At 51.6% G+C, this 27702-nt stretch overlaps 1 protein-coding gene across 5 annotated transcripts; it reads right to left on the reverse strand.

Moving 5' to 3' along the window:
• Window positions 1-686: 686 nt before the first annotated feature.
• On the reverse strand, window positions 687-27299 carry CCDC136 (coiled-coil domain containing 136). 5 transcript variants are annotated; one of them, XM_032401614.1, is made up of 19 exons: window positions 27235-27299; window positions 26347-26454; window positions 24538-24786; window positions 24386-24460; window positions 19936-20259; window positions 17033-17144; window positions 16297-16465; window positions 15891-16031; window positions 15396-15554; window positions 14947-15117; window positions 14344-14529; window positions 12506-12700; window positions 11777-12004; window positions 9841-10338; window positions 9281-9508; window positions 7936-8214; window positions 6972-7274; window positions 4983-5089; window positions 938-1022 (listed from the first exon to the last, which is right to left on the reverse strand). In XM_032401614.1, the coding sequence occupies exons 1-18, from the start codon at window positions 27290-27292 to the stop codon at window positions 4988-4990; spliced, it is 3585 nt and encodes a 1194-aa protein (XP_032257505.1). In that variant the 5' UTR covers window positions 27293-27299; the 3' UTR covers window positions 938-1022; window positions 4983-4987. The 5 variants fall into 5 exon arrangements, with proteins under 5 accessions (XP_032257504.1, XP_032257507.1, XP_032257509.1 ...); XM_032401613.1 differs by lacking the exon at window positions 4983-5089 and having other exon boundaries at window positions 687-1022; XM_032401616.1 differs by lacking the exons at window positions 4983-5089; window positions 11777-12004 and having other exon boundaries at window positions 687-1022.
• Between the last annotated feature and the right edge of the window lie 403 nt (window positions 27300-27702).

The raw sequence follows: 27702 nt of genomic DNA on the forward strand, positions 1-27702 counted from the left end.
TGCCCATGTACGGAGTCCCTTCACTAAACACTCTTCAAGTTAAAGCTCCTGAGTGTGCCACCTATTCACTGCAGGACCCTACATGATTAGTAAGTCCTCGCTGAGAGCGAATCCCATGGGGTGTCACAGGGCCTAAGTCACGAAGGCTCATGTGCAGATCTTCTCAGGGCACTCTTCTCACCGCAGATGGGTGTGGGTCATTTGACCCCCCCTCACAGAGAGTACCCAGCTCATTCCATTGCCCTGTGCTCGGATGAGCTCCTGGAGACAGGGTTTCTAGGTGCAGACCAGCGCATCTGTGATCCGGCTGGCAGCACAAGGAGCCCCCCTCATCTCTGAGGTCATCTGTAGGGTGAGAAATCATATTTAGGAACCAGATCCTTATGTGAGGTACCTGGTTAAAGGGGAACCGCTCTGCTCTGGTTGTGTTGTGAGGTATTTATAAGAAATAAAGAGCCACAGGGCGCCTGGGTGGCTCAGTCGTTAAGCGTCTGCCTTCGGCTCAGGTCATGATCCCAGGGTCCTGGGTTCGAGCCCCGCATCGGGCTCCCTGCTCCGCGGGAAGCCTGCTTTTCCCTCTCCCACTCCCCCTGCTTGTGTTCCCTCTCTCGCTGTGTCTCTCTCTGTCAAATAAATAAATAAAATCTTTAAAAAAAAAAAGAAATAAAGAGCCACAAAGTCTCAGGTAATTAGGCTGATATTTAATCACACGGAACCCAGGTTCTTATACAAGGCAGGAGATGGCAGCCGGCAGCGCCCCATAACCTTTCCAGCCTGGGTGACTGAGGCTAAGGAGATGGGGACACATGGGACACATGGGTGGGGTGGGGGCTCTGGCACAGTGTGTCCTGCCCAAAGCTGGGGGTAGTGGCCACTGGGGATCTGCCCCCTCGGCTGGCCCAGGTCTGCCATCACTCCATGAGGCAGAGCTCGGACTCCTGCGGTCGCATGCTGGGTAACACATACAGAGCCACAGCCGCAATAGCCAAGAACACCACAGGCTTCCACATCCCAAACATGTTCTGTGGGGACCAAAGACAAATGGTGAGTGCCCGGCCTTCGGAACCCTTCCCTAAGCCAGAGGCTCCCCTGTCTACTGGCACTGGAGAGACATCAGGAACCTCACGGTCTGGTCTCTCTCGCCTCCTGGGTAACTGCCGGAGACAATGTGGTCTTAGTGCTGGCGGTGCGAGGTATCTGGAACGACACTAGGTGTACCCCCTGACGGGACTGCGTGTATTCATGCCCAACGGAATGAGGAGAACACCAGTTCCTGGGTGTAGAAGCGAGCTCAGGAGGCAGACCAAAGAGTATCCGGATGGTTGCAATGAGAAAGGATCAAGTGCCACGGCAAGAAAAAGAGGGTAAACTGGGCCCTTTGGGAAAAGCAGCAGTGCCTCATTGGCTTTACACAGGAGCAACAAACTCAGTCAAAAGGATAAGACTGAGGGGGAAGTAAAGAAAGCACACCACAGAGTGCAGGCGAACATGAGGTTCGTGGGCAGCCCAAACCTTTTCTGGACAATGATGTTGGTTCGAGGAACCTCAAGGAAGCCGGTCACCGGCCACGGAGACAAATGCCTTAAAACACCCCTGGGCACCAGTGTTTTGATGGACTTCCTGGCATGTGCCAGCGTGCTGAGGCTTCCAGACTCTGCTGACCACAGCAAATCCTGCTGATTCGTGGGACAATAAAGAAGCATCCTTTAGGGAACACGAAATCGTGGACAATACATACTTAGGGAAATAGTTCCTATTGTTATTACTTTTTTTATTGTATTACTTGAAAGACAGAATTTGGGTTGAGTCATAAGCTATGGCATAATAACAGAAGGATGATTTTAGGTAAGAGCAGAGTATAGTACTGATGCTAAGAATGCATTTGCTCAGAGAATAATGGAACTAAAAAGAGGACTTTAAGCCAGCTATAAAGAGCAAAGATGATCTCCTACATTTGTAGAAATAGTTACTAAAAAGCGCAGCACAAATGAAATGGAAAGCGAGACAATGCTGGAGGTGGATATACAGAGTAATTTATATAAGAAAGTAACTGGAAAGGAAGCTAGAAAGAGTATCTACATGCTTAGATGCTTATATCCTAATGTACACTGCAAAAACGTCAGTCTGATGTTCTTAAAGAAGGACAGAGCGGGGTGCCTGTGTGGTTCAGTTGGTTAAGCATCTGACTCTGGATTTCGGCTCAGGTCACGACCTCAGGGTGGTGAGATCCAGCCCGGCACTGGGCTCTGTGCTGGCTGTGGGGCCTGCTTGGGATTCTCTCTCTGCTCCCCCCCACTTAAATAAATTAAATTAAATTTTAAAAAAAGGACAGAGCTAGACCCATAAATGTGAACTGATACCCTTTATACCAGTCAGAGGCACGTTCCAGACTGGCTGAGGGCTGGTCCCAAAGGGGTAAGTCACATCAGGCTTTCCTTACAGACTAGGTTACTAAGTTGACAGATCAAAGAAATGTTTTTGGATTTTATCAACACATCTGACAGATTTTCCATGATCTCCTTGGAGAGAACAAGAGGAAATAAGAGTATGGTACCAGCACAGGTTGCTGTGTGACCATTTGTCATGTGACCAATGAGCTGGATAAAAGAGAGCCTGGAGAGACAACACTCCAGAGGGTCGGCCCTCACCCTTAATGTGCACCAACAGGGCGCCTGGCTGGCTCAGTTGGAAGAGTATGCGACTCTTGATCTCGGGGTCGTGAGTTCAAGCTCTATGTACGGGGTAGAGATCACTTAAATAAGACTTTTAAAAAAAATAATGCACACGAACATATGAAAGGAGGCTGGTTGCCCTTGAGGAGGATGTGGAGCTGGCAGGGAAATGGATAATCTGAAACCGCAAGGTCAAGATTAAAAAAAAAGAAAAAAACAAACTCCACAGGTTACATCAATGGACTATACCAAATAGGAATGAATAAAAAATTCTGCCTCAGATCCAAAAAATCAATTGCAGGTAGAAAACGGGGAGAGGATACTTAGCATATGCAATACGCAAAGGGGCTTTATAAACAACACACGCAGAGAGTTAACAACGTGACATTAGTTGTCAAGAGAGCTAATGCCCCTGGGGGCTGTGTGAAGAGAAGTACGCAGTCTTCCTAATTACATGGAACCAACCAGGGAAAACTGCTCAAAATGAGGAGAGATGGGAAGGGGGAGGCAAGGTTGGAATTCTAGCTGTTGCTAATATTAGTCCTTAGAAATCAATTCACAATTCACTGGCGGTATTACTTGACCTCTCCATGCCTTAGTTTTATTACATATAAAATCATAATAAAAGCCACCTCGTTGGGTTGTTGCAAAGATTAAATGAGTTTATATGTAAGGTGATTAGAACAGTGCCAGGCACATAGTATGTATGCTGTAAGTATACGCTTTTTAAATTATTTATGGGGTGTTTTATTATTTATGAAGAACTTTCATAAACATGAACGCCTGTGATCATCACATGAGGAAGGCAGAGGTTTTACCATCCTTCACTGTCATTTGAAGAAACTAATGTTCCCGTTATGCATTTTGCCCACTGGGACTAAGCGGTAAGAGGCAGAGACAGACTGGGCCAGGTTCTCACCTGTCAGCCACGCTTTCTACAGAGCTACGCTGCCTCAGCTCCTGGACTGGGAGCTGCAGAGTGGGGCACAGCCCGACCCCCCAAGAGCACCCTGACCCAGGAGCTCCTTCCTCTCACTCTGTGTGGGCCTGGCTGAGGTGCAGAAAGGTTATGGCCAAATGCTTTGGGTCTCCTCCCCTAGGGGCTGAGAAATCTGGATGTGGACAGTACAGGGATAGGGACCCTGTCACTAAAGGAGCTAGACTGTTCGTGGGGAGTAAGTGGAACACCTTAAAGAGGAGAAAGGATGAAGAGGAAAAAAATGAGGGGAGAAGGAAGGAGAAAAGGATGCTGCTAAGTGCTACCAACATATGCTTCAGCTGCCGCCCCAACCTGTGCATTAAGCCAGCGGCACTTCATTTGCAGGGGTGAGAAGGGAGGGTGGGAAGGGGGGGGGGGGGGCAGGGGAGCAGGAGAAAGGAGCCAGAACAGGCCAGGAGAGAATAGTTTATGGGTTCCAAAGACAGGTGGAACCCTAGGGCTCTACCCTGGGACCTAAGACCACATTCTGCCTCCTAAATTTGGTATCCTGTTGACAGACCAGATTACATGGGCCGAGGCCAAGTGGAAGGTGCCCAGAATATGTCAGCCTTGGCGCCCTGGGAATACTTGCATCTCGTTCTTTTCACCAGTACCACATTATGTCCAAAAAGCCTGGCTTGGGAAGGCAATTACAATAGAGTCTGGACCCCAAAAGGGATAAACATAGAACTATAAAATATTTCCTGGCATTCTGGTTCTGAGTTTTCTGAAGACCAGAAGTCCCAAACCAGAGAATTTCTCCGTTGAAAGAACACAATGTGGTAGGGGTTTCTGTTCCATTTTCGCCAAGTCTGGAGGACAAATTGAGCCTGCCCTCATACAAATGCCCCTGGTAAGGGAGTTAGGGTTGGGGTTGGGGGTTGGTCACAACACTCCGGAATTCCTCTCTCACCCAACAGGGGAGGCGCAGTGATGCCTTATTTTGCCATCCTGGGTGGTGACAGTAGTGAGAGCAAAGAGCACTCAGGTCAGCCTTGCAGACAGACATCAGCTCATCAGAAGTGGTCAGGCATTTTTCAAAGTAGCAACAGTGCTGGGATCATCCAAAGTTTTCCCAGCCAGAGGACAGAAACTCAAACCGTGTCAACAGTATGCATTCCAACTCACTATGTGTTAGGAAGACGCTCAGAGGTGCTATGGGCTTTGCAGTAGCCCAAGGAGAAGCCAGGGCTAAAACTCAGCCCCTGAGTATCCTGTTGTCAAAGGGCTAAAAGCAAGAAGCAAGCAAGCGAGAGAAAGGGCAAAGAGGAGAGGCCAGGGCCCCTGCACCCCCCCTCTACCCTCCGAAGGAGAGGACTCGGTAGCAGTACCTGTGTCAGGACGACGTCTCGGCCCACCAGCACCAGAGCAAAGCCGATATGACCACCAGGGCTACGAGAGGCAAGGAGAAGATGGGGGGCTCAGGGGCAGGGGATGGCTGCAACATATCAAATGAGAAGGAAGCACAGGGAGAGGCCAGGAGATGGGGGGGGGGGGCGGATATAAAAAGACAGAAACACATGAATCCAATGGATAATGAAGATGAGAAAACAAAGGGAAAAGAGAAAGAGATCAAGAGGTTAAACAACAGGCAGTGAGGGCAGCCGTATCTCTCCTCTGCGCCCGGGCCTGGATCTTCCCACTGGCAGCCTGTGGAGGATGCAAACCTGAATGGGTTAAGCAGCTGCTTAGGTCCAAATCAGGTGGGGAGGCCAGTCTGCTGGCTGGCCATATCCCTCTCATCTTGCCAAGCAGCGGTGATCTGCCCTAGACCGTTCGTACAGGTCAGTAACTCTGGAAAAGGGAAGCTCCGAGAGTAAAGCCGGGCTCTCCGGATGAGGAGGACGTATACTTCTCCTGGGTCACTCAGTCTCCTGCCAGGCCACCCGCCCCACCCCCCACCCCCCGTTAGCCCACTTTTTCTGGCTGCTGTCCACCGAATCTCAGTGTTCTGGGCCCTGGCCCCTACGATCCCCTAGAGTCTAACGCCGTTGTTGTGAGACAAAATGCACTCCAACAGGCTAACAATGGAGAAGTGCTAGCTCTTTGACTGCAACAATCTTCCAGAGAGAAAGTGAATTCGCAGGCAGTAACATACACCGTTAGAGCTGCCTGCAAAAGATGCAGGACCCGCCGAGGCAAAGGGACACCTCCGTATGTAGACACAAGGAACGCGCTCAACTTCGAAGTACAAGGATCCGGTCTGGCGTTTAGAGATGTTGGCACCCAAGGCAAGGAAATCGAGGAGGCTCTGAACCAGCATGTGGTGGAATATGATGAATTCGAAGAAACAGAGCACTGGGGAAGAGGCTGCGGTGGCTCCTACTTTTTACATCCTAAGTAATGGTCCTCTGCCACAAGGTTAACAGAGACCTGCATGCTAGATCCCTAGCCACTGCTGCGGACTGAGCTGCCGGAAAACTCCAGATAGCCTTAGAACTGACTGGGACATCCCACCACAAGAGACTTATTTTCTTCCCCGGTGTTTAGAAAGATGGAAAGAGCCTGTACCATAAACCGAGGACTTATTCAGGAAGTACTCACTCTTCAGGGAATCAGAGCCCCCAGTTAACCTCAACTAGCGCAGGAATTCAGCTGGTACATACCTGTGCAGATGTACCAGTAGTTAAAATACAGAAATACTTTTGTATGGTTGGTACGTTACCCAGGATACTCCCATCCCAACCTCTCAAGATCTAGCAACTAAAGGGTTAGGACTCTGGTTGCTCTCCCCGGACTGGCCCACGCCCCTGCTGTGCGGACTAAAATATTCTATTACTTCTGACCACCCCCAGCCCCTCTCCTCATGCCCTGTAATACGCAGAACCCGAAAGCCACACCTACCCCCCTGAACACCCCTAACAGCAACAACAAATGTCAACCTAACAGGGCACCTCGAGGAGGCAGGACTGAGCGACTAACGCAGGCTGGCAAATAGCCTGAAGCGGGCCTCACACCATCCGTGTCCTCAGTGCAGTGCTAGGTGAAGGGGGGAAGACCTCCTGACGTAAGGAGCGAGGGCTGCCACAGAGGTGAAAGCAGGCAGGACTGCAACGGCCCCACCCTGGTTCCCAGAAAAGGTGATCTTTGAGACACAGGTAGGTCCACAGCAAAGTGGTCTCAGCCCGCCATTTCCTGTGGAGAGCCCACTTCCACCACTCCTGGCTCCATCTCCACTCTCCCCGAACGCTAGGCCTCAGGGCTGGCTGGCCTATACGCTCCTGCAGAAGTCCATCCTCGGGCTGGGTCACCCCGCCACACCAGGGCACCGGAGCCCCAGAGCCCACTTCCCACTCGGTCCGGCCTTCAACTGCGGTTACCTTTTTGCTCTCAGAAAGCTTGAGGGGGTTGTTTCCCTCTGAAGCTTCAGGGCAAGTGTCGCTGGCGCTCTCATCTTTGTTGTCGTCTTCCTTGCCCTCCTGCTCTTGGGACTCTTCATAACACCCCTCCTCAGCTTTTGCGGACTTAATCTCTGCAGGCTCTGACGGCACAGAAACCAGTTCATGGCAGGAGTCCTGCTTCGAGTCCTTTTTGATTTCCTCCTCTTCCTCCTCCACTTCCTCTTGTATTAGGACACCTAAGTCCGTGTGGCTGGCCTTGTAGTACAGCACCACCTCCAGGCTCTGCGGGCGGAGGCAGGGCAGGACGGGGCCGCGGTTACCGCCAGGAGGCCTACCTGCGCGAGAAGCCGGGCTGCCTCAAGCGCGCTCTGCTTCCCAGCCCGGCACGGCGCGCACGCAGCACCGCGCACCGAGGCTCCCCGAGCGTCGTGTGGGCAGTCCCGCCCAGCCTCTCGGGACCCACACGGCCATCCCGACAGCTACCAGAGCTAGAATCTTGGGCTCTGCCCCTCAGCTGCCGCCTCCGACCCCTGCAAGGCGGCTACGACTCCTATTTCCTCCCCTCCTCCTCACGTAGGAGTCCACCACCGCTTCGAATTAATTCCTTCTTTTCATCCATTTGGTCCCTCTCTTGGGCACATAAGCCAGGAAGAAAAGGGGCCCCAGTAGATTGGGCTGAGCTAATTGGAGCCGTCGTCCATCCTAGGGGCTATGGTCCTTTGGGGCTGTGCCCCCAGGTATAAGTGGTCTGTGTTCCGCTCCCCTTACCTTCAGAGGAAAAGGAAGTACGGAATTGCTACCAAGAGAGATCTACTCTAATACACGAGAGACCAGAAGCTTCTCTACAAATACCTCACCTGGCCGGAATGGTGGTGGTGGTGATTTTTCCTCCCAAGATCTCCTCTGCCTTTCTGCTTATCAGGCTACTAAGGTTATTACTCACCTTTTCGTTCTCATAGCAGCCCTCAGAACCGTCCAGGCTTGGTTTGGTCACCTTTTTGTTTTTAACCCCGTTGGCATTTTTGTTCCTATTCTCATTGCCACTTTTCCCCTTGGTCTCTCTGGGAACAGAATTCTTCTCCTTGAGCTGGCGGAGCTCTTCCTGGCAGCACTGCAGCTGGCCCTCCAGCTGCTCCTGCACGGCCAGAAGCCGCCCCTGCTCATCCATGCTCGCCTGGTACTGCAGCTGCAGCTCCCGCAGCTTGGCCTGCAGCTCTTTGATCTGCGGGGGCGGGGGGGTGCGGACGGCCGGTCACCCACAGCCCGGCCTGGGGGTCACTGCCTCAGAGTCTGCCCTGCTAAGGCCCATGGGGGAGTAGACGAGAGAGGAAACGTTAAACTGCAGGATACGAGCCTCTAAAGCGGTTTCAGAAATAGCTTCTAAATGAGGTACCTGATGATTTACACCTAATGGGATCAAAAAAGGATGACTTAAATTATGTTTTTACTGGGACCTGTCTGGGGAATAACTATAGAGCTGCCCCTTCTGAAGCTCAGGGCTTTATTATGGACGTCTTTTTGATGGAAACTCCTACTTCGCCCAAGCTATTTCTCTAACAGGTACCAACTACCTAAGGAACTGTGTGGTCCACTCCTGAAAGTGTGCCTGGGCTCCTGCAAACCTCACCCTGGAAACAGAGGCAAATTCCAACCCTGCTCCCTAATTTCTGGTTTTGTCTTCCCTGACTTCTGGCATCACAGTCTCCCTGGTAGGTAACAATACTAAGCAACCGAGGCCCCCGGGCTGACTGTTGTCTGAACTCTCCCATGCATACACAGTGAGTCCCGCTGGACTGTGGACTACTCTTGGGCAGGAAGAATGCCTTCTGTCCCATCCCTCATGGACACAGAGCACCCTTCTTGGCATTATAAGGGATCCGAAAGGAGGCAAGGCTCTGCCCTCGAGGTACTTACAATCTAGTTGAAGAGACAAGTACACCAAAAATAACTAAAGGTGAAAAAATACAACTCTATAGAAGTGCTCTGGGACACAGCAAAAGAGGGAAGTGGTAAAAGGAAAAAGAGAAAAATTATTCAGAGTCTTGATGATGAGTATATCTCAGCACAGTGAGCATGTGAGGACCGTCCACCAGTGCTGTGGCAGAGTGCCCAGCCTCCTGGGGTTCAGCCCCTGCTCTGTTCCTCCGACCAGGAAGGGGGCAACTCTGCAGAGCAAGCAGTGAGCTCCCGGGCCTCCTTCCTCAGCCTCTCCGAAATGGCTAGGGCCTATGACCTGCTCTGGCTCTAGGGACTCCTAGAAGAAACCTTGCCTCCCACATAGCAGTTACCTCGTTCTTGTCCTTGTCGTTTGGGGAGGCAGCGGGCTTCTCAAGGCTTTCCATGCATTCCTTGAATTCCTTTTCACAGGCGACCAGCTCTTCCTTCAGCTCTTTCTGCCTGTCCAACAGCTTTTTCATCCGGTCTTGCAGCTGGTCATGTTCCCCCTGGCTGAGCTGGTACATGGCCTGCACCCCCTGCAGCTTGATCACCACCTTGGCGACCACGTCCTCACAGTGCTGCGGAGGGTGGAGGAGTAATGACCGCACCCTGAGAAGGACCTGCCCTCCGCCCCACTCTCTTTGCTAGGCCCCATTCTGGGTATAGCACAATGGCGGCAAGGATCTGAAGCTGCGCTGGGGCTAATTCTGTGTTTCTTCCCATAAAGCACCATCGCTGTGATGGGAGCATCTCCATATTAGACAGGCGGATTGCCTCATTCATTTCCAGTGACCCAGCTCAGCTCTGACCCTGCCGCCCACCTCACTTCTTGCACCCTTCCCTGGTGACTTCTCTCTTAGTAAGACAAGAGGCTTTTCTCCCTGTCTGACCTCTCCTCTGGCTCTTTTACCTCTAGGTCTTCAGGCTCGGCAGGTCCGTCATGAGTGCTGCTGCCGTAACTCCCGTAACAGGTGTCCGAGCTAGCACTGCTGCCGTAGCTCTTCTTATAGATGCTGCTGCCGCTGCTGCCGGTGCAATAGCTCCTCTCGCTGCTCTCCTGGGCGCTGCTGCTGCTGTCATAGCTCTTGAGAAAGCTCTCGGTGCTGGCCTGGGTGCTACCGTAACTCTTGTGATAGCTCCCGCCGTCATCGAGGCCGCTCCCGTAACTCCTGCGGGAGTCCTCGCTGCTGGCGGCCCTGCGGCCATGGTTCTTCTCCAAGCTCATTCTGCTGGAAGGGGACCGGACCTGGAGCAGCTGCATTTCCTCCAGGCAGAGCTGCAGGTCGGCCTGCAGCCTCTTCCGCTCCTCGAGGAGCCTGCCCTGCTCCCGCTGCAGTAGCTCCTGCTCGGCCTGCGTGCCCTCGTAGAGCACCTGCAGTGCTTGCATCTGGGCGATGACCAGCTTGGACTGCCAGGAGTGGGTGAGGAGACATTACCATTACTCCAGACGCTGCCGTCCTTCTCGCCGCAGCCCTCCTAGGGCAGATGTCTGCGGGCACACTTCAGAGACCTGCACACCTGCGCTCCAGTCTCACCACAGCCTAGGTCTTTAACCGCCTGCAGCTACTGGCATGTCAGTTACTTGCTCGTTGGGGAAAATCTACCCCGGGCAGATATTCTGCGATTTCCAGGCTCCCATTTCGGCTGGTTTCTAAACTCTGGTACATCCCTCTCTCCTTGCAGCAGAGCTGAGTGATAATCGAGAACACTCTGGCTCCCTACCCTACCCTCTTCTCAGTCAGGATATACCCATTATCCTGACCTTGGGCCTCAGTCCCCTCCCCCGCCCCCAATTCTAAAATCAGCCCCGGCCCTGAATGTGAGCCTACAAGAATGCCTCCCTCAGATGTGGACCTGGAATTAAGGTCTCACTACAAGTCCCTGCACCTCCTGTCCCAACTCTGAATCTGGCCTCTAGGCATGTTTCCCAGGCCCTCTGGGCCTGGCTTCTTGGCTGCTAATGCCCAGGATGAGATCTGATCGGTTAAGGAAAGAGTTCTACCTGGTTCCTGGTCTCTGTGTTATCCAGGCTGAAATCTGATGCCTCTGGAATCTGACCAAATCTCAGTTTGGATTTCTGCAATTCCCTGGTTCTCCCTATCCAGGCTAATATTTGAATGAATAGGGCTAGCCTTAAATTGAAACTGTCTACCTGCTCTTCCTTGCCCACCCTGAGACCTCAGACCAAATGCATTCCCCAACCCCAAACAGACTTATCAGGAAATCTCCACCAGTGTGACCTCAGAGGCATAACCCCTTCCTGGTGCTTGTGATGCATGGATTCTCTAGTCTAACCCTCTTGACCTGTTATTGCCACCAAAGTTCCAATGAAGACAGTGTGGCCAGTACCATTAATGATACAGGCTAGAAATTCTTCCCTTGGAAACGAATGGCCCCAGATTTGTCTCAGGTAGAACACCGGAAGGTTATAGATTTTGATCACTGAAGGTGTACTGCTTAATTATCAACCAGCTCATGAGAAAAGGATGACATGCTCAGAGTCAGTCCCAAGGAATCCAGACAAACACTAAGTTGCTATTACAAATCTGGAAAATGATGTTGAAGGGGCTGCATCAAATTATCAGGTGATTAGATTCCCGGGTCACCCTGATCCATCCTCGGTGTTCACAGCACTTCAACTGGGCATGTATCTGATTGAGATCCTCAGCCCATAGCTAAAACCACATTTTCATGAGCCCATGGGTGGTCATGGCTGAAGAAGGGGGCCTTAGTCTCATCCTTACTCTTGGCCAGACAGGCCTTCCTAACTCTGAGCCTTCCATGGAGCCCTCTCCCCTACCATGCTGTTGTCCCCAGAACTGTCTCCCTGCTTCTTGCTCTGTTACCTTGTCGTGACCACACTTGGAGGACTTAGGTGATTTGGAATCGTTGGGATTCTCCAACACATCCCGGAAACGAGACATTTTGAAAAGATGCAGCTCTTCGTGCAGATCTGACTGTTCTTTGAGCACACTTTCTTGACTCTGTACCAGTTTTTTCTGCTCTTCCTGCATACCTTGGTAGAACAGCTGTAGTTCACACAGGTCTTGTAACTTTGTAAGTAGCTCCTGACTCTGCGAGGTGGAGTGGGAAGGAAGCGGGCAGGAACTGTGGTAGTTACGTGGGAAGACCCATGCCTCCTTCCTGCTGGGGACCCTTCCCTTAGGAGTCTCTGGGTTGGCTCTGAACAGCCATCTGGGACGGGGTCGGTGTGGCGGGGGAATGGTCTTTCTATGGAGACCCACTAGGTTGAGTAGCCACGATCTCGTATGTTTGCAGGTATTTTGTAGTTTACAAAGTTCTTTCAGAGTATATTTTCTCCAGAGGGACTAAAAATCTAAAGAGAAAATGCTGGACAGATTCCCGAGTATACTATGTGTTTTAAGATTTAAAACCCTAATCAGCTATATGGAACTTTTTGGTTTGAAGAGATCGGTGACAAAGTAAGGAGGGGCTGATGCAGAAAAGAAAAGGTTCGATTCCCCCCCTGTTCTTTTTCCCAAGTATAGTCACACCTCGGAAGCTTCTCCAAGCAGCTTCTCCCTAGTTAGCAGCCGTTCCCTGGCTGGGGTTACCTTAGGGAGGAGACCAGCTTTGGGTAGCGGGAACGTGAGCCTGTGCAGCTCTTCTTGCAGCTGCCCCTGCTCCTCCTGCATCCTCCTCTGATCCTCCAGGAGCTCGCACTGCTCCATCTGCAGCTGCCCCATCTCCTTCTGGCTGGCCTGGTACTTTTCCTGCAACTCTGTCAGTCTGGACAGCAGTGTGTCACACTGTGGACGGGGGAGGAGGGAGTTGCGGAGGGGCGGTTACTCTGTGAGGCACTGCTCTGCACCGTCCAGCTGGCAGAGCCCTTCTGTGCTCTCCTGCCCTTTGTGGTTCAGCAGGGGCCCCCACCCTCTACAGCCCCCTTGGACTGACCATCCCAAGCCACACTGCACCCATACAGGTTTAGACACCGAACGGGAAGCCCCGGCGGGCCGCTCAGGACTGTTCGGCTATGCTGCAAATTTCATCTACTGGTCCCTTCTGAGAGCCCTGTGAGGGGAGTGTTACCAACGCCCCTCCCTTCTCATGACCCCACCTTCCTTTCCTTTGGCCCTTCCCTGTGGTACACACCGTTCTCCGGCCCTGCTGGGAGTTCTAGTTCCTGTCACTGTCATCATCCCCAGTTGGTTTTATACCTAATTATACTCCTTACCAATAAAAACGTCACCCGATTTGTCCCCATTTTTGTTTTCATAATCATCTTTTTAAATCTCTAGAAAAATATGGGCTATTGCTGAATTTGGGTTGAGAAGACTAAATTATCCCATGATTCCAAGAACCCAAACCTTCTAATATCAAACTCATCTCCATGCTGTTTTTAGGACAAGAGGAAAAGCTGGCTCCGTGTCAGCATGCTTCTCCCTCCCCACAGTCTCTTCTACTAGGAGAGGAGCGGATAAGCAAGTCCTGGACACTCTGGCCTCTAAGCTGAGCGGGAACAGAAGAAGGAAATGTGAGCCTGGGTGTAGAAAGGCAGGTGGACCATTGGGAGTGGTCCAAATAACCTCCCCATTCTGGGTCTTCAGGAGGCCTTTCCCCGGGGACACAGCCTGCTGGCTGTGGTAGGGGTCACTGGGGATTTGGGCAGAAGGTGACTGGCTCCTCCAGCTTTTGAGAATCTCGTGCCTTTTCTCCATCATGTTTCAACACCTTCCATTTCCTATCAGTGATCAGGAGCTGAAAGTGCTCAACACAGGGTAACTGATAATGACTTTTTACACACTATGGGAAAAAAAGAAAATGAATAAGGAAGGCCTTACTTATCACTACAAGGATTTATTACTACAAGCAAGGGGGAAAAGAATAGTATTCTGTTCAATTTAAAGAGGGTAGAACTCAAGCTTAAAGAACTTCACTCTTCCGAGGTCACAGAGTAAACCCTGGAAGAACCTAGGTCCTTCTAATATCCAATCAGCACTCTAGGCACAAGACCATGTCATCTGACCAGAGCATCTGCAATCTGCCTGAGAAAACTGGACCTTCTCTTCTTAGGTCGAATGAGGAAAGCTGTGTATGTGGGCTTTGTGTATGTTCTTCTCCACAAACGACAAGCTATCACTACAGTCCTAATAACAGAGTATAAATGTCTACACACATGGATCAAGTGCAAAACCCTCTGGTGTTCAGACAGGATCCAGCTGTACTGATCCTACTAGGCTGTGGCTTGGGCTCAAAGTCAAGATCAAGGCAAACTGTTTAAAAGTTAACAGCATGGGACTCTGCCTCTGTTTCCTGATTCACACGCTCAGCTGTGACTGTAAAGGAAGCTCATCAAGCCCCTCGGTTGGATGACTGCACCTTTTGCCCTTACAACTCCTCTCTCCAGAGGAAGTACCCAGGAGATCTCACCTCTCTTAAGTACAATTACCTTATTAGCACATTTCCCCTTTTCCTCTGGGATGGGCTTGGTGGTCTTGAGCTCCTTCAGCTCCTGCTGGCAAAGCAGGAGGTCCTGCTCGAGCTGATCATACATGTACTTCTGCCGCTCCAGCTCTTCCTTGCTGGTCTGGTACAGCCGCTTCATCTCCTGAAGCTGGGCGTGCATCTCTGCATTCTGGGGTAGGGGAGGCAGGCCCCGCCATCATCCCAGAAGCCCCTGCAGCTGCACTCTCTCCTCTCAGACAGGGACTAAGGGATCCTACTCGGTCCTTTCCAGTCCCAATTTCATCCCACTGGGGGTGACCTGAGATGGACCCTAAAAGGCTCTACACAGGGACCTTCTGGGGCTTCCTTTTCGGGCAGGTGGGGAAGAAAGAGAGCTACCTTTTTATAGGCTGATTTTTTTATTAAAAATCAAAGGAAGCTGAGAGCGTCGTGACTCTCTGAGATCACCTTTCTACTAGGCACCTCTTTACTCCCCGCACCAAGGGCTGTACCATAGAACTCCTACGATGCTCCCTCCTCCTTGGCACTATTGCTCTCACAGAAGATTCCATCTGGCTACATCTCCCTCACCTGGAGCTTCTTTTACCTTCTCACTGCTCTCCTGGAAGGAGGCCACGATGTCCTTGAGGCGCTGCACCTCCGCCTCATGGTACCGCAGGTCCCCGCACAGCTGTCGCTGCACTTCCAGCAGCTTGTCCTTCTCGCACGTGATGTGCTGGTACTGGAGCTGCAGCTTCTGTAGCCGGCACAGTAACTCCTGCGGTGGAGGGGGCCGTGGGCAGTACCTCTGGGGTCATCAACCCGCTCGCTCTTCTGCCTGAGTCACTCTCGGACACGGACAGTCTAAGGCCTGCCTTCTCCCTGCCCCTCGCTGACCGGCTGTCCTCTCGTCCGGCACAGTGCCCGGGGGTGGCCGGAGGCCCCTACCAGAGGCGCTGCATGGCTGGCAGCTGCCCTTAGTTTAACTCCGCTCTGGGCCACCTTCCCCAAAACCTCTTAGCACCTCGGGTGCCCCTCACCTCCTTTTGTTGTTACCTTCTCATTTGGGCTTTCTACGACTGTGGATTTCAAGACTTTGAGCTGCCGGAGCTCAGACTGAAGTTGTAGTTGCACCTTCAAGAGCTCATTCTGCTCATCCTGGCTAGCATCATACTTTTGCTGCAGGGCACAGAGTCTGGTCTTCAGCTCCTCGTTCTGTGGTGGGAGGATGTGGGTAGAACAGTTACTCTCAAGAAACAGCAGACCCCTCTACAGACCAGTTTGGGTCCTTTCCAGACGTAGACATCTTGAGGAGCTCCCACAGGTCTACGGTTGGGTTTCTTCTCTGAGGCAGACACTCAGTAATGACTACCATCTCTAGAATGCAATGCTACGTGACTTCTCCAACTGGTCTCCAGTAGACTGTACCCTTGGTCGCAGGGCAAGAGTCAGCAGAGCACAACCTTGCTCTGCGTTCATCCTTCCCCGACGCAGCAACTCCATGGAGGCCTGTGTGCCCTCCCCAAATGCCCTTCCCCTGGCAGTGTTTACCTGGGTGACATTGTGGGAAGTCTGAAACCGAAGCACCTCATTCTGTGCACACTTGAGCTCCCTCTGCAGCCGCCTCTGCTCCTCCTCACTCGTCTGACGATGATGCTGTAGTTCTTGCAACTCACAACACAACTCCTTACACTGTGCAGGAGATGGAACAGAAAGGCCGACTAAGGATGCACTTCGAGAATAGGCTTGGCGGGGGCGGGGGGCGGGGATAGGCTTGGAAAGAAGATGACATTCCTTTCATTGGAATATTTACACCAGGCAAGCAAGCGAGACCCCAGAGTACTACCCCCTGCCATAGTGCATGCCCCCTTTGTCGGCCCTGTGTCTAAGGAGATGTTTCTACCATGGGCCAGCAGAGGGTAAAAGAGAGACAACGAAGGTGCCTGCCTTCCCCTACCTTGTTCTGCATGTCATGCATCTGCTCTTCAGCTCCCAGTAGCTGTTGTCGCAACAACTGGGTTTCAGGATCAGGTTCCAGAAAATCCATTTCTGAAGTCTGAGACTCTGCTGACATCATACCCTTTAGCATTTGGGACTCCAGCCACTTTTCTGTTGCTCTTCGTGTCCTGTGATACAGAACCCCAGAGCCATGTTTGGGTAAGTGCTCTGCCTGGCATCACCTGCTAAGTGTGCTTGGTCCTGATGTCTTTATTTTAGGCCAAGATGGTAAAGAGCCTTCTACTGTAGTTTATCTCCTAAATAAACATGCTGAGAAGGTGAAGAAAAAGTCCCAGCACCTCAATCAAGGCATGTTTGGCTCTGGGAGACCTAAGCATGCTAGTCTAGTTGGGCTCAAGGCTGGGCCTTATGTCAAGCCAGCTCTAATCTGGAGGCCCTACACCATTAGACTGAATCCATTCTGTGTAGACAACAAAGGAATCACTTCTGATCAACTCTAGGGCAGAGCAAACCAGACCCCAATCCCTAGAATGGAAGAAAACTAAATTTTAGAACCCCAGTCCTGAGACAGCTGGATCTCCATGCCTGCTTCTAGGCGGCATCCATACCCTGTGAAGGACTGGCTGTCTAGGAGCAGAGAGACATTCATTAGCCTGCATCTGCCTTCACTGATTCTACTCAAGAGAAAAGCCCAAAGCAGAGCCCTGCAGAGCCCCCTAGCCTGCTAGCTGTACCTCTCACTCTCCAGATCCGCAAGCTGCCCTGTGAGGCTGCTGTTACTCTCCTGCAGGGCCCGGTACTCCTCGTTCAGGAAGCGGCAGCGTTCCCGCAGTTGCTGCAACTCTTCTGCAAAGGGCAAATGGAGACATGTGAGATCCTAGGGGAGAAGCACTGGTAATCAGCCCCTACTTTTCCTACCTAGAAATCAGACAGCAGAAGGCCGAATAGCTTCTTTTTTCCTAAAGACAGAAGAGACGCCACATGCGGCGGCTTAGAAACCAGGCCCCCCAAATTCCACACTGCTATGTGTATTTGTCCTCTTTCAGGTAGCTGCCCTTCTTTTCATCTGCCCAGAAGCTCTGCCCTGTGTGCCCATCTTCAAAACCCCAACCAAGGCAGAGTCTTGAGATTTTAGGAGCTCGTGAAGGTTTTAATTGAGTTTCTGGGTTATTGTATTTCAAGTTTCCATTGAACTGTTTATGATTACCTTCCTATTACTCTTTTAGTACAAGAGCTGAGGGATGTGAACTGCCGGATGTCACACCGCTAGTCCTGGCCTTTCAGAGACAACTCCGGCATCCTGAACGTCCTTTTACTTACTTATCACCACACCAAATACACTGGCCAGCATGTGGTCAAGAATTCTTTCTAATGATTTTTTATCTGCTCAAAGAAGAGCCCATCCCAACCAGACCCACATACCATCTTCAATCACCAGCAGAGATCTCGTTGAAATGCCCCAGCACATGTTCCTAAGTACCAGGTACCAGTACTTTTTAAAGCTGCAATCATGGGCGCCTGGGTGGTTCAGTCAGTTAAGCATCTGCCTTTGGCTCAGGTCATGATCCCGGAGTCCTGGGATCAAGTCCCACATCGGGCTCCCTGCTCAGCATGGAGTCTGCTTGTCCCTCTCCCTCTGCCCCTCCCCTTGCTTGTTCTCTCTCTAATAAATAAATAAAATTTTTTCCAAAAAAATAAAGCTGCAATCATATAAACACCCCTATCTATCTTGTTTCTTCCTGATTAAGAATTATTTCTCTTAGGGGTGCCTGTGGCTCAGTCGGTTAAGTGCCTGCCTTTGGCTCAGGTCATGATCCCAGGGTCCTGGGATCAAGTCCCGCATCGGGCTCCTTGCTCAGCAGGGAGTCTACTTCTCCCTCTCCCTTTGCCCCTCCCCCTGCTGTGCTCTCTCTCTCTCTCTCTCAAATAAATAAAATCTTTAAAAGAAAAAAAAAGAATTATTTCTCTTAGAATACCAATTCTACTGATATTTAAAGAACATTAATTTACTCCAATTAGAACACAAGGCCTATCTTATCTGCTGTAAGATTCAACACCCTGAAATTCACGTCTAATGTTCCTTCTTTATTCCAATCAAAAGTCCTTGGAATACTGCAGATTATCATGGAAGGAAGGAAGGAAACTAATCTTTAATACAAGCCAACCATGTGCTAAGCATTAGACTTGATGGTTTCAGCCTCACATTCAGTTAGTCTGTGAGTACTTCAACATACTAGGCATTTCATTTAATCCCAAAAATAGCCTTGTAAGGTTTTCTTTCTCTTTTTTTTAAATAAACTTTTAATTTTACAATAGTTTTAGATTCACAGAAAAGTTACAAAGATGGTGCAAAATTCCCCAGGAGAGCTTTCACCTCGTTTCCCCTATTGTTAACATCTTACCATGGGTATATTTGTCACAACTCAGGAATCAACATTCATAAATTACTGTTAAATAAACTGAACATTTTATTCAGATTTCTCTCCATTTTCCCTAAGGTCCTTTCCTGTTCCAGGATCCCCTCTGCCTGTAAAGTTTTTTGTGTTTTTTTTTTAAAGATTTTATTTGTTTGACAGAGAAAGACACAGCAAGAGAGGGAACACAAGCAGGGGGAGTGGGAGAGGGAGAAGCAGGCTTCCCATGGAGCAGGGAGCCTGATGCGGGGCTCGATCCCAGGACCTTGGGATCATGACCTGAGCCGAAGGCAGACGCTTAACAACTGAGCCACCCAGGTGCCCCTGGCTGTAAAGTTTTATTAACCAATTTTACAGATACAGAAACTAAGGTTCAGAGAGATAATAACCAGGCCAAGTTCATCCCACTAATTAGCAGAACTGAGATTCTGAACTCAGGTCTGTTTAACTTCGACCCAAGCTCTCCCACTGTGCTGGCCTCACTCTCCTGGCACCACCAGTCCAAAGGCTCTTCCGAGAAGCTTGTTACAGCTGGGAAACTTGCAGTTCTTTGATTCCTTGTTGATTGCCTCTGCTTGACCTGGCCTAATACAGGGCCTCCCATTATACTCAGATCATAAATCTAGCCTCAAAATAAAGGCATACTCTCTGATGTCATGAATCCTAGCAACTAGCTGGGAGACTCATTGTCTGAAAGCAGAGCTCTAAGCTTTTTAGTACCTCATGTATTACTGGAAATAACCTCTCTTCCTCTCCAGCTGTCTTGTGCTCTGATTTGTTGCCCCCTAAAGCTTCTACGCTGGAGAGGACTCAAGGAGCCTAAGCATTAGCATCCTGGGACCTGGGAGCAGGACTAGAGGCCCCCCCATAATGCGGGCCAGGCAAACTGCCATGCCAGAGCAGCAGGTAGTTTCCTAAGGTGACCAGCCCCTTATCCTCCCATCCTGGCACTGGAGACTTTCTTAGGAAGGGCTCTCCCATATGGCTCTCTGAGGAAGAATTCTCAAGGTACATCTCCACAGTGCTATTTCTTATATCACCACTGACCGGTTTTGTGACATCTGGATAAGTTTTTCTCCCTTATAGTCTTGAATTCAACCTGGAAGTTTTTTCTAGAGGTTCCCAGTTCATGATCTAAGACCATCTTCCACCATCTTTTTGGATACTAACTCTCTCTGCTTGGCTTTACTGACAGACCAGGAAAAAGGCTTGCCCTCTCGTACCTTGCATCTCAGAGTAATCTGAAAGATTTAAACTATTGGATGGATCAGAGCTCTTCATTTCCATTTCTGCACGGAGGGAAGTGATCTCCATTTCATACTCTCCCCGGATGCGCTCCATGTCGTCGAGCTCATTCTGCATCCGGCAGAGATCATCCTGCAGGGATGCTATGTCACTCTCATGCTCAGTCGCGGAGTCCTCTGCTGCTTGCCGCAGATTCTGGATCTCAGTCTGGGCCAAGTGCAATTCCTGTTCTATTTCCTTAAGTTCCCTTTCTTTCTCTCGCTCCAACAGGGAAATCTCCTCTCGTAGAGACCGCAGCTCACCTGCAAAGCCCAGAGGTTGGGATGGTCAAGAGAATAAGTGAACTCATCTACCATGTTCTAGAGGCAGAAAGTTAAAGGCAGACTTATTTCTTATCTGGAAACTACTGGCAATCTAGTCTCTACCCCATCAGCGAAGTATAGCTTCATCGGCTATGGAATAAAAGGAGTACCTAAGAAGGGAATGGAGTGACTCCATGTAGTAAGGTGCAGTAGAAAGGCAGATTCTGGGCGCGTGGGTGGCTCAGTTGGTTAAGCAACTGCCTTCAGCTCGGGTCATGATCCTGGAGTCAGGGGATCGATTCCCGCATTGGGCTCCCTGCTCAGCGGGGAGTCTGCTTCTCCCTCTGACCCTCTCCGCCTCATGCTTTATCTCATTCTCTCTCTCTCAAATAAATAAATAAAATCTTTAAAAAAAAAAAAAAAAGGCAGATTCTGGCACCAAAGCAACACCTTGGGCTACTGCAAACAAAAAGTATTAAGTGCTTCTACGCTGAAGACCAAAACTAATTTACAGTATTTTACTGATGCACTGAGTTTTTCCAAAAATTCCCTGACTAAAAAAATTTACACACACTATTCTCATCTATTTAGAAATTTAGAAGCTTAGAAATTATTTAAAAGCTTAGAAATTACAGAGCCTCATCTATTTAGAAATTTAGAAGCTTAGAAATTATTATTAGAAATTATTTAGAAGCTTAGAAATTACAGAGCCTCGCAGGTAAGAGCCTCACAGGTAAGTACTGGCCCCCAACGTGTATTTAGACTTCACTGCTGAAATTCAAATGTAGGCTCATCACATGGTAACCAAACATGGTTATGTCCTTGATGTCAGGGTTCAAATTTCCCTTAGGTTCCCCTCTAAGGTCTGGCCCTAAAAAAATGGCCTTCTCAGATCCACTGGAGAATGGAGGAAGGTCTTCCTCAGCCAAGCAAGCTCTCGATGTGGAGCACAAAGGGGCAGGGCACGCCCAGGATGGAGAGGCGGGGCTTGCAGGCCCCAGGGGGAGGGGCTTATCCGAAAACTGGGCGGGGCGGACCCTGGCCGGGACTTGGGAGGACTGGACCCGGATTCCGAAGACCTAGCGCCGGTTGACAGGGGGTGTGGGTCGGTCGGGGAGAAGCGGAGGGCCCGGCAGTTGAGCTGTGGGACAGAGAAGTAGGTTCTTACTCACTGGTTATGGCCTCCATCTCGTCGGCCCCCCCGCAAGCGGTCTCCCTGGGGGGCCCCCCCGCCGCCGGCCGGTCCCGGCCCCCGCGGGGCTGTGGCGGCCGGAACGGCCTCTCAACACCAGCTACCTCTGAGGTCGCGCGCGCCCCCTCTTGGCGGAAACGGGCAACGCGCGTGCGCAAGGACGGTCTCTATTTCCTCCCGCGGGGTGGCGCTTGGGTGTCTTCACCAGACCGCAGTCCCTAGCTTGCTTGAGAGCTCACGCTCAGAAACAACCCTAGTGAGTAAGGAGTCGCTCCAGAACTTCTGTTTCCCCAAGTAGTTACCTACCTGCCTGTCTACTGACTTCCCTCCTCCTTGTAAGGGAGTATGTCCCTTCTCCAAGCAAAGGTCTTTTTCGGCTCTACTGGATTGTTTCCTTCATCATACAAACGTGATCTAGTGTAGTGAGTGAGTCCTATCTCAAGCCCGCCCCCCCCAACTCTCCCTTGACTTCATTCCCTTTCCCCTTATTTCTCTGCTTCTCTTCAAAACATGACTACTGTAATTATCTGTACTCACCTTCTCTATTTCACCTCCCCTTTCCTCTTTAATCCCAATCTGATCAGGCTTCTGTCTTCACCGAAGTATCTCAGAGCCCTCCATCTTGCCAAATCCAATGGCCATCTTATTTGATTTAGCAACTTTTGAATCTCTTTGAAACACTTTCTGCTCTTGGCGGTCAGGGCATCAAAGGCTTCTGCTGTTCCTCCTACCTCAGTCTCTTTTGTTCATATCTCCTCTACTGGACCTTTAAATACTGGAGTATCCCTGGGACAGGGCCTTTCCTCTTCTTCCTGTCTCTCCCTGTGATTTCATGGTGATCTCTCAGGGATTCAAATGCCATCTATATGCTAACGACTCCCAAATTTATATCTCCAGCCTTGATTTCTCCCCTTGTTCTAGATTCATATATCCAACTGCCCCCTTATAACATACTAATTTATTTAGATGTCATTAGTGACTTCAAACTCAACATGTAAAAACATGTCTCCAATGGTTCCCTTAGCCCTCAGACTTGTTCTTTGCTAAGTCTTCCCCATCCCAATAAATGACAGCACTGTCCATCCAGTTTCTCAAGGCAAATTTATCTTCCATATCTCTCCTATTCCCACCCCACCCCACCCTCCACCCTATCCAATTCATCAGAAGTCCTGAGGTCTCCACCTTCAATATAAGACCCTCCCATGTCTTTTTACTAAGAATAAAAACCAAACCTCCCAGCTGGCCTATAAGGCCTTTTGTAATCTGGTCTCAGCCTGCCTCTCAGAACTCTCTCTTGGGGCGCCTGAGTGGCTCAGTCGTTAAGCGTCTGCCTTTGGCTCAGGTCATGATCCCAGGGTCCTGGGATCGAGCCCCGCATCGAGCCCCGCATCGGGCTCCCTGCTCCGCGGGAAGCCTGCTTCTCTCTCTCCCACTCCCTCTGCTTGTGTTCCCTCTTTCGCTGTATTTCTCTCTGTCAAATAAATAAATAAAATCTTAAAAAAAAAAAAAAAGAACTCTCTCTTACCAGGGGCCTCCACATGCACTCTGCTCCAGCCACAATGGCTTTTGTTCTGCAAACACATGAAGCTCATTCCTGCCTCTGAGCTTTTGCAGTTGCTATTCCTTCTGCCTTGTATGCTCTTCCCTCAGATCTTTCTCTTTATTCAAGCCTTAGCTCAAATGTCATCTTCTCAAAGAGGACTTTTCTAACTGCCCCATCAAAAAAAGTTCTCATCTCACCCCATCTCTCTATTTCATATTGTTACATTGTCTTCATAGTGTTTATTGCCACCTGGACTTATGTCGTTTATTTTCTGCCTCTCCCCATTACAATGTACTCTTCATTAGGGCAGGGATCTGGTCTGTCTTGTTCATAGCTTGTCCTCCGAGTATATAGGTACTCAATAAATGAATGATAAACAAATAAATTAGCACCATTTTACAGATAAGGAACTGAGTCTCAGAAAGATAAAAGTGACTTGCCGAAGATCCTAAAGCTTGTTATGTGGCAGAGTTGGGCCCAGAACCTAGGTGATCCGAGACTAGTGCTCACACTGTTTTCCCAGATACAACACATCTCCAGCCATTTCTCTCCTTCACCCTCTTCCCATTCATTGTCTACTTCTCCTGCATCTACCTAGGCTTATATCTTTCCCTTCTCTTTTCCTCCCCTTCCTCCACCTTTGCTTCTTCCTCTCCAGGCCTGCTTCCTGGCCTTCCTTTTTTCTCCATTTATATTTTCCATTTGGTTTGATCTCAGTTCTCCCTGGAGAGCCCCTGCGGTTTTCTAGGGCAGCTCCCCTAAACCTTCTGGAAGTCCATGGAAGTAACAAAAGCTGCCTCTTTTTTTGGTGGTGCCATGGAATGTGGGACACCTGCCTTGCTGCTTTCCAGAGACAAAGGGATGTGGGCGTTAGAATAAAGGGATTTGGGGCCACAAGCTCGGGCCTAGGAAGCAAGAGAAACGTTCTCATCTGCTTCCCTTAAAAGAGCAGAGTCCCCTTCAGTCACTTCTCATTGGCTCATTGCTCTTCCCCTGGTGCCCTTGTAGGGACAGGGAAAAGCAGTCTGGTTATAGGTATTCGGCCCTGATTACCTGCCCCCCTGACCTGGAGAACAAAGGGAAAAGGATACAGGTGTGAAGGGAGGAAGCTGGAGGAGAGAAAAGGGAGAGTGTCAGCCAGAGAGAGAAGATGTGAAATGGGAGGGCAAGAAAGGGCAGGGGAGGGCAGAAGAGCCAGGTAGAGATGCAAAGAACAGATATTAGGTAAAGAAGAGAATGGAGAGAGAAGGAGAAAAGGGTGAGAATAGTAAGGGGGAAATGAGGAGAAAGTACTGAATTAGTTTATATTTGTCTGCTATGCTTCAGCCAAACCCTCAGGACAAAAGTACTTGGATGGCCACCTTCCCTCCAGTCCCAGAGTTGGGAATTACCTTGGAGCTGCTGGATCTGCTTGGTGAACACCTCTGCCTGCTGGGCGCTGGCCAGCCGTTCATCCTCCAGGAGCCCTGCAGTGAGAGGGGGTGCAGGCGTGAGCCTGGGATCCAGGGAGCCCAGGCCCTGTGGCCCCCTCCCGGGCACTCACCCTGCAGCTCCAGGGAGTCATCCTCATGCTGCCCCGCCAGCTCCCGGGTCTCCTCCAGCTCTGCCACCAGCTGGAGCACCTGGGCCCTCAGCTCTTCCAGCTCTGTCTCGGTGAGGCTCAGGCCCCGGTGCTTGCTGACAGACAGGGAGCTCACACTGCCACCTTTCTGCACTTGCTCTTCCTCTTCTTCCACCTCTTCTTCCTCCTCTTCCTCTTCCTCCTCATAGAGAGCAGGGAGTAACACTTCCCCTAGAAGAGAAACCCATCCCCCCAGGGGCTCGGAGTCAACTTCCTTTCCAGAGTCCTTCAAGGGCCCTCAAGCTCATGGTCCCAGGGCAGGGATGGTATAATAGTGCCACCTGGTGTCCCCCAAGGAGCCCCTGGGCAGGACCTGCACTCATGATTCGTCCTCAGGTGTAAGGTCTCCCATTCCCCTCCCAGGCCCTTTCTGGACCAGGATTGTACCAGGTGGCCTCCTAGTAACTGCCTTCGGGCAAACTGAGCAGCTGGGTGCTGGTCAGCCATGTGAGCTTACACAAGGATACCTGCTTCTTCCAGTCCTGGTGGTCCCTGCGTTGGGGACAAGTACCCAAGAAAGGATTCAGACGCTGGGCGTGTCTTTAGGCTGAATGGGGCAAGAGTTACAGTTTGGGGTTTGTCCAAAGTTAAAAAGTTATCCAGGTGGCTTGGGAGAAATTAGCTGTTCCATAATGAGAAAGGGTTGCCTATCAACAGTTAGAGAAAGGAAACATCTGAATGAAATGATTCTAAAATGTTTTACCGGACAAACACTGGGGCCCTTTCAAATGTATTCTATCACATAGCCTTTTTGAAATTTTCTGCAAGGTCCACCTTCCTTTTCTCTGCGGAGTGTCAGGAGGCCTCTCCCCTCCCCAAGTGTTATAAGGCCCCTCCTCCCATGCTGACCATAGGGCAATTTTCAGGTTTCAAGTCCCAGGTTGTACTTGCGTGTAAAAGAAAGCCTACCATTTTAATGCATTAAGAAACTGGGGTGTACTGGTCCCCAGCCTCTGGTTGGTGAGTACCCCCTCCTTTGCTGCAATGCAGTTCCTTGAAATAGTGACATTTTGTCAGGATACTGATTATTTGCTTTGTTTTACAATTCTGAATCCCTGGTCTCACAACAGCAGCCTAAGGTTCATCTGGGACCCCTTGTGTCCTCTGTCCCCCATAGGGGAGGAGGGTTGCCCACACAGTGTGCATTGGGACCTGGGGACACTTCACAGGAAGTCCTGGGAAGCGGACAGGCATCCTTCCAGGGGCCTGGTGTTGGCAGCAACTGCCAAGTCACCTGGTGCGGTGGGGATACGTGGGTTTTGCAAGGTTGGCCTCACGTGCCCCCTCCCAGGCAATTCTTTCAGGCCAGCCACAAGGCTTACATTCAAAGTTAGTGGTGGTGGCACCAGAAAGAGAATGCTCATTTCCCTGCTTTTCAAAAATATGAGACAGCTTGGGATCTGGGTCGGGTGGCAGTGAGAACAAACCCCCTGCTGAAAGGCTGCTTCAAAGCTCTGTCCAACGAGGCCTCTTTCTCTGTCTGGCAGCTCCCCCTGGGACACACAACCTGGTTAGCTGGTGATTAGGGCCCCAAAGGGATGTACCCAGAACCTCCCTCAAAGCCTGAGCCCTGAGGAGGGGTAGAACTCAGACCTGAAGGGTAGAGGGGGCTCAGGTGAGCTAGAGGAAGGGCTCTGTCCTGGCTGGGAGTTCTGGGGACCGGATGGGGTAAGGAGGAGGGAAGGGAAATTGGCTGAGGGGACAGAAAGCAAGCTTTTTTGGAAAACTCACCCTCCATAGCTTGCATCCCCCGCCGCTCCAGGGACCCCCAGCGTTGGCCTTTCTTCCTTTCACAACCCTCAGACGCCTCATAGGAGCCTAAAGTGGTCACTGTGGGTCCTGTGAGCAGGGAGAGAGGAAGCACGGTGGGCTGCTAGGGGCCTGGGGGCTGGGGTGCACGGGAGAGAGAAAGGGACGTGCCTTCCAGCCCTCTGGAGCCCTGGAGTTTTTAATCCCGGTGGAAGTGCTTGGCTCACTCTGCCCAGGCTGCGACCCTCCTCCCGCAGCCGCCCCTCGAGCTGGGCCTGCGGGGACCCCGCCCTGTGCTGCCCAAGCTCCTCAGCATCCCCAGCTCCAGGCTCCTCTCCCAGCACGGACAGAAAGGGTGTGTGTCTCTTTAGCCGGGAGGGGACAGGGAGGAGACGGGCAAGGATGGAAGCGAGGGCAGGAGCCAGGGAAGATGAGGCTGAAAGGGTGAGGTGCGTGGCAGGGGAAAGGGGTGATTCGGGGAGGAGGGGGCGTGTGGCAAGGGGTTCTGGGCCGGAGCCGCTCCCCTCCCCTCCATTCTCTCCCTGGACCTCGTCCACCCCACCCTCGCCCTGCGCTCGAAGCCTTCGAGCCGGAGTGGGCGCAGGGTCTGGGGCCCCCAGGGCTGGACAGACGGGGTGGAGAGGGTTCGGGGCGAGGGACGGCCAGGGGAGGATGCGACCGGTGTGGGGAAGACCCAGCCGGGAAAGATGGAGTCCGGGCCCGGGGTGGGGGGCAGGATGGAGGGAGGAAGACGGGACGGAAAGGTGGGAGCGGCGGAGGGAGGGAGGGAGAACGAGGGGGTCTGGAGGGAGGAGAGATGAAGAAGAGGAAGGAGTGGCGGTGGAGAGGTGAGGGAGGGGCGGCTCTGACCTGGGCCCGGGCAGCTCCAGCCCGCGGCGCCCGCGCCGGCCCCGGCGCCCGCCTCCATGGCCGCTCGCGCCGCCGCCGCCGCCGTTCGGAGCAGACGCCGCAGCCGCCAGGCCGGGGACCCGGAGCCGGGTGCGCAGGGGGAAGGAGGGCGGGCCGAGGGGGCGGGGCCTGGCCCGGCCACCTGACACCGCCCCCGCCCGGAAGCCCTCCCTCCACCCGGCTCCGGGACCCGGTGGCGGCGAGCGGGCGCGGAGAGGCCGAGGGAGCGCGTCCCCCGACACACCCCACGACCCGGGCGTGGGAGAGGGGGAGAGGACGGGAGCCACTCGGGGCATGAGGTTGCCCCAGGAGTGGCCACAAGATCCCCTGGTTCTGGCGAAGGGTCCTGCCCAGAGTGGGCTGCGCGGGGGGACCCCCGGGGCCATGTGTCAGCGTCCTGTCCCGCGCAGCGATGGGGGAGAAAGGGGA

The sequence above is a fragment of the Phoca vitulina genome, unplaced genomic scaffold (assembly GCF_004348235.1).
Source record: "Phoca vitulina isolate PV1807 unplaced genomic scaffold, GSC_HSeal_1.0 scaffold4, whole genome shotgun sequence".
Taxonomy (NCBI): Eukaryota; Metazoa; Chordata; class Mammalia; order Carnivora; family Phocidae; genus Phoca; species Phoca vitulina.

What these genes read in the sequence shown, in the direction of transcription:
- CCDC136 (XM_032401613.1), bottom strand. Translation starts at nt 27,292, where the DNA reads ATGGAGGCGGGCGCCGGGGCCGGCGCGGGCGCCGCGGGCTGGAGCTGC. An exon ending in TAGAAAGCCCAAATGAGAAG is followed by an intron (nt 15,118 to 15,395) that starts GTAACAACAAAA and finishes CCTCCACCGCAG; the next exon opens with GAGTTACTGTGCCGGCTACA. An exon ending in AAGCTGGTCTCCTCCCTAAG is followed by an intron (nt 12,005 to 12,505) that starts GTAACCCCAGCC and finishes TCCACCTCGCAG; the next exon opens with AGTCAGGAGCTACTTACAAA.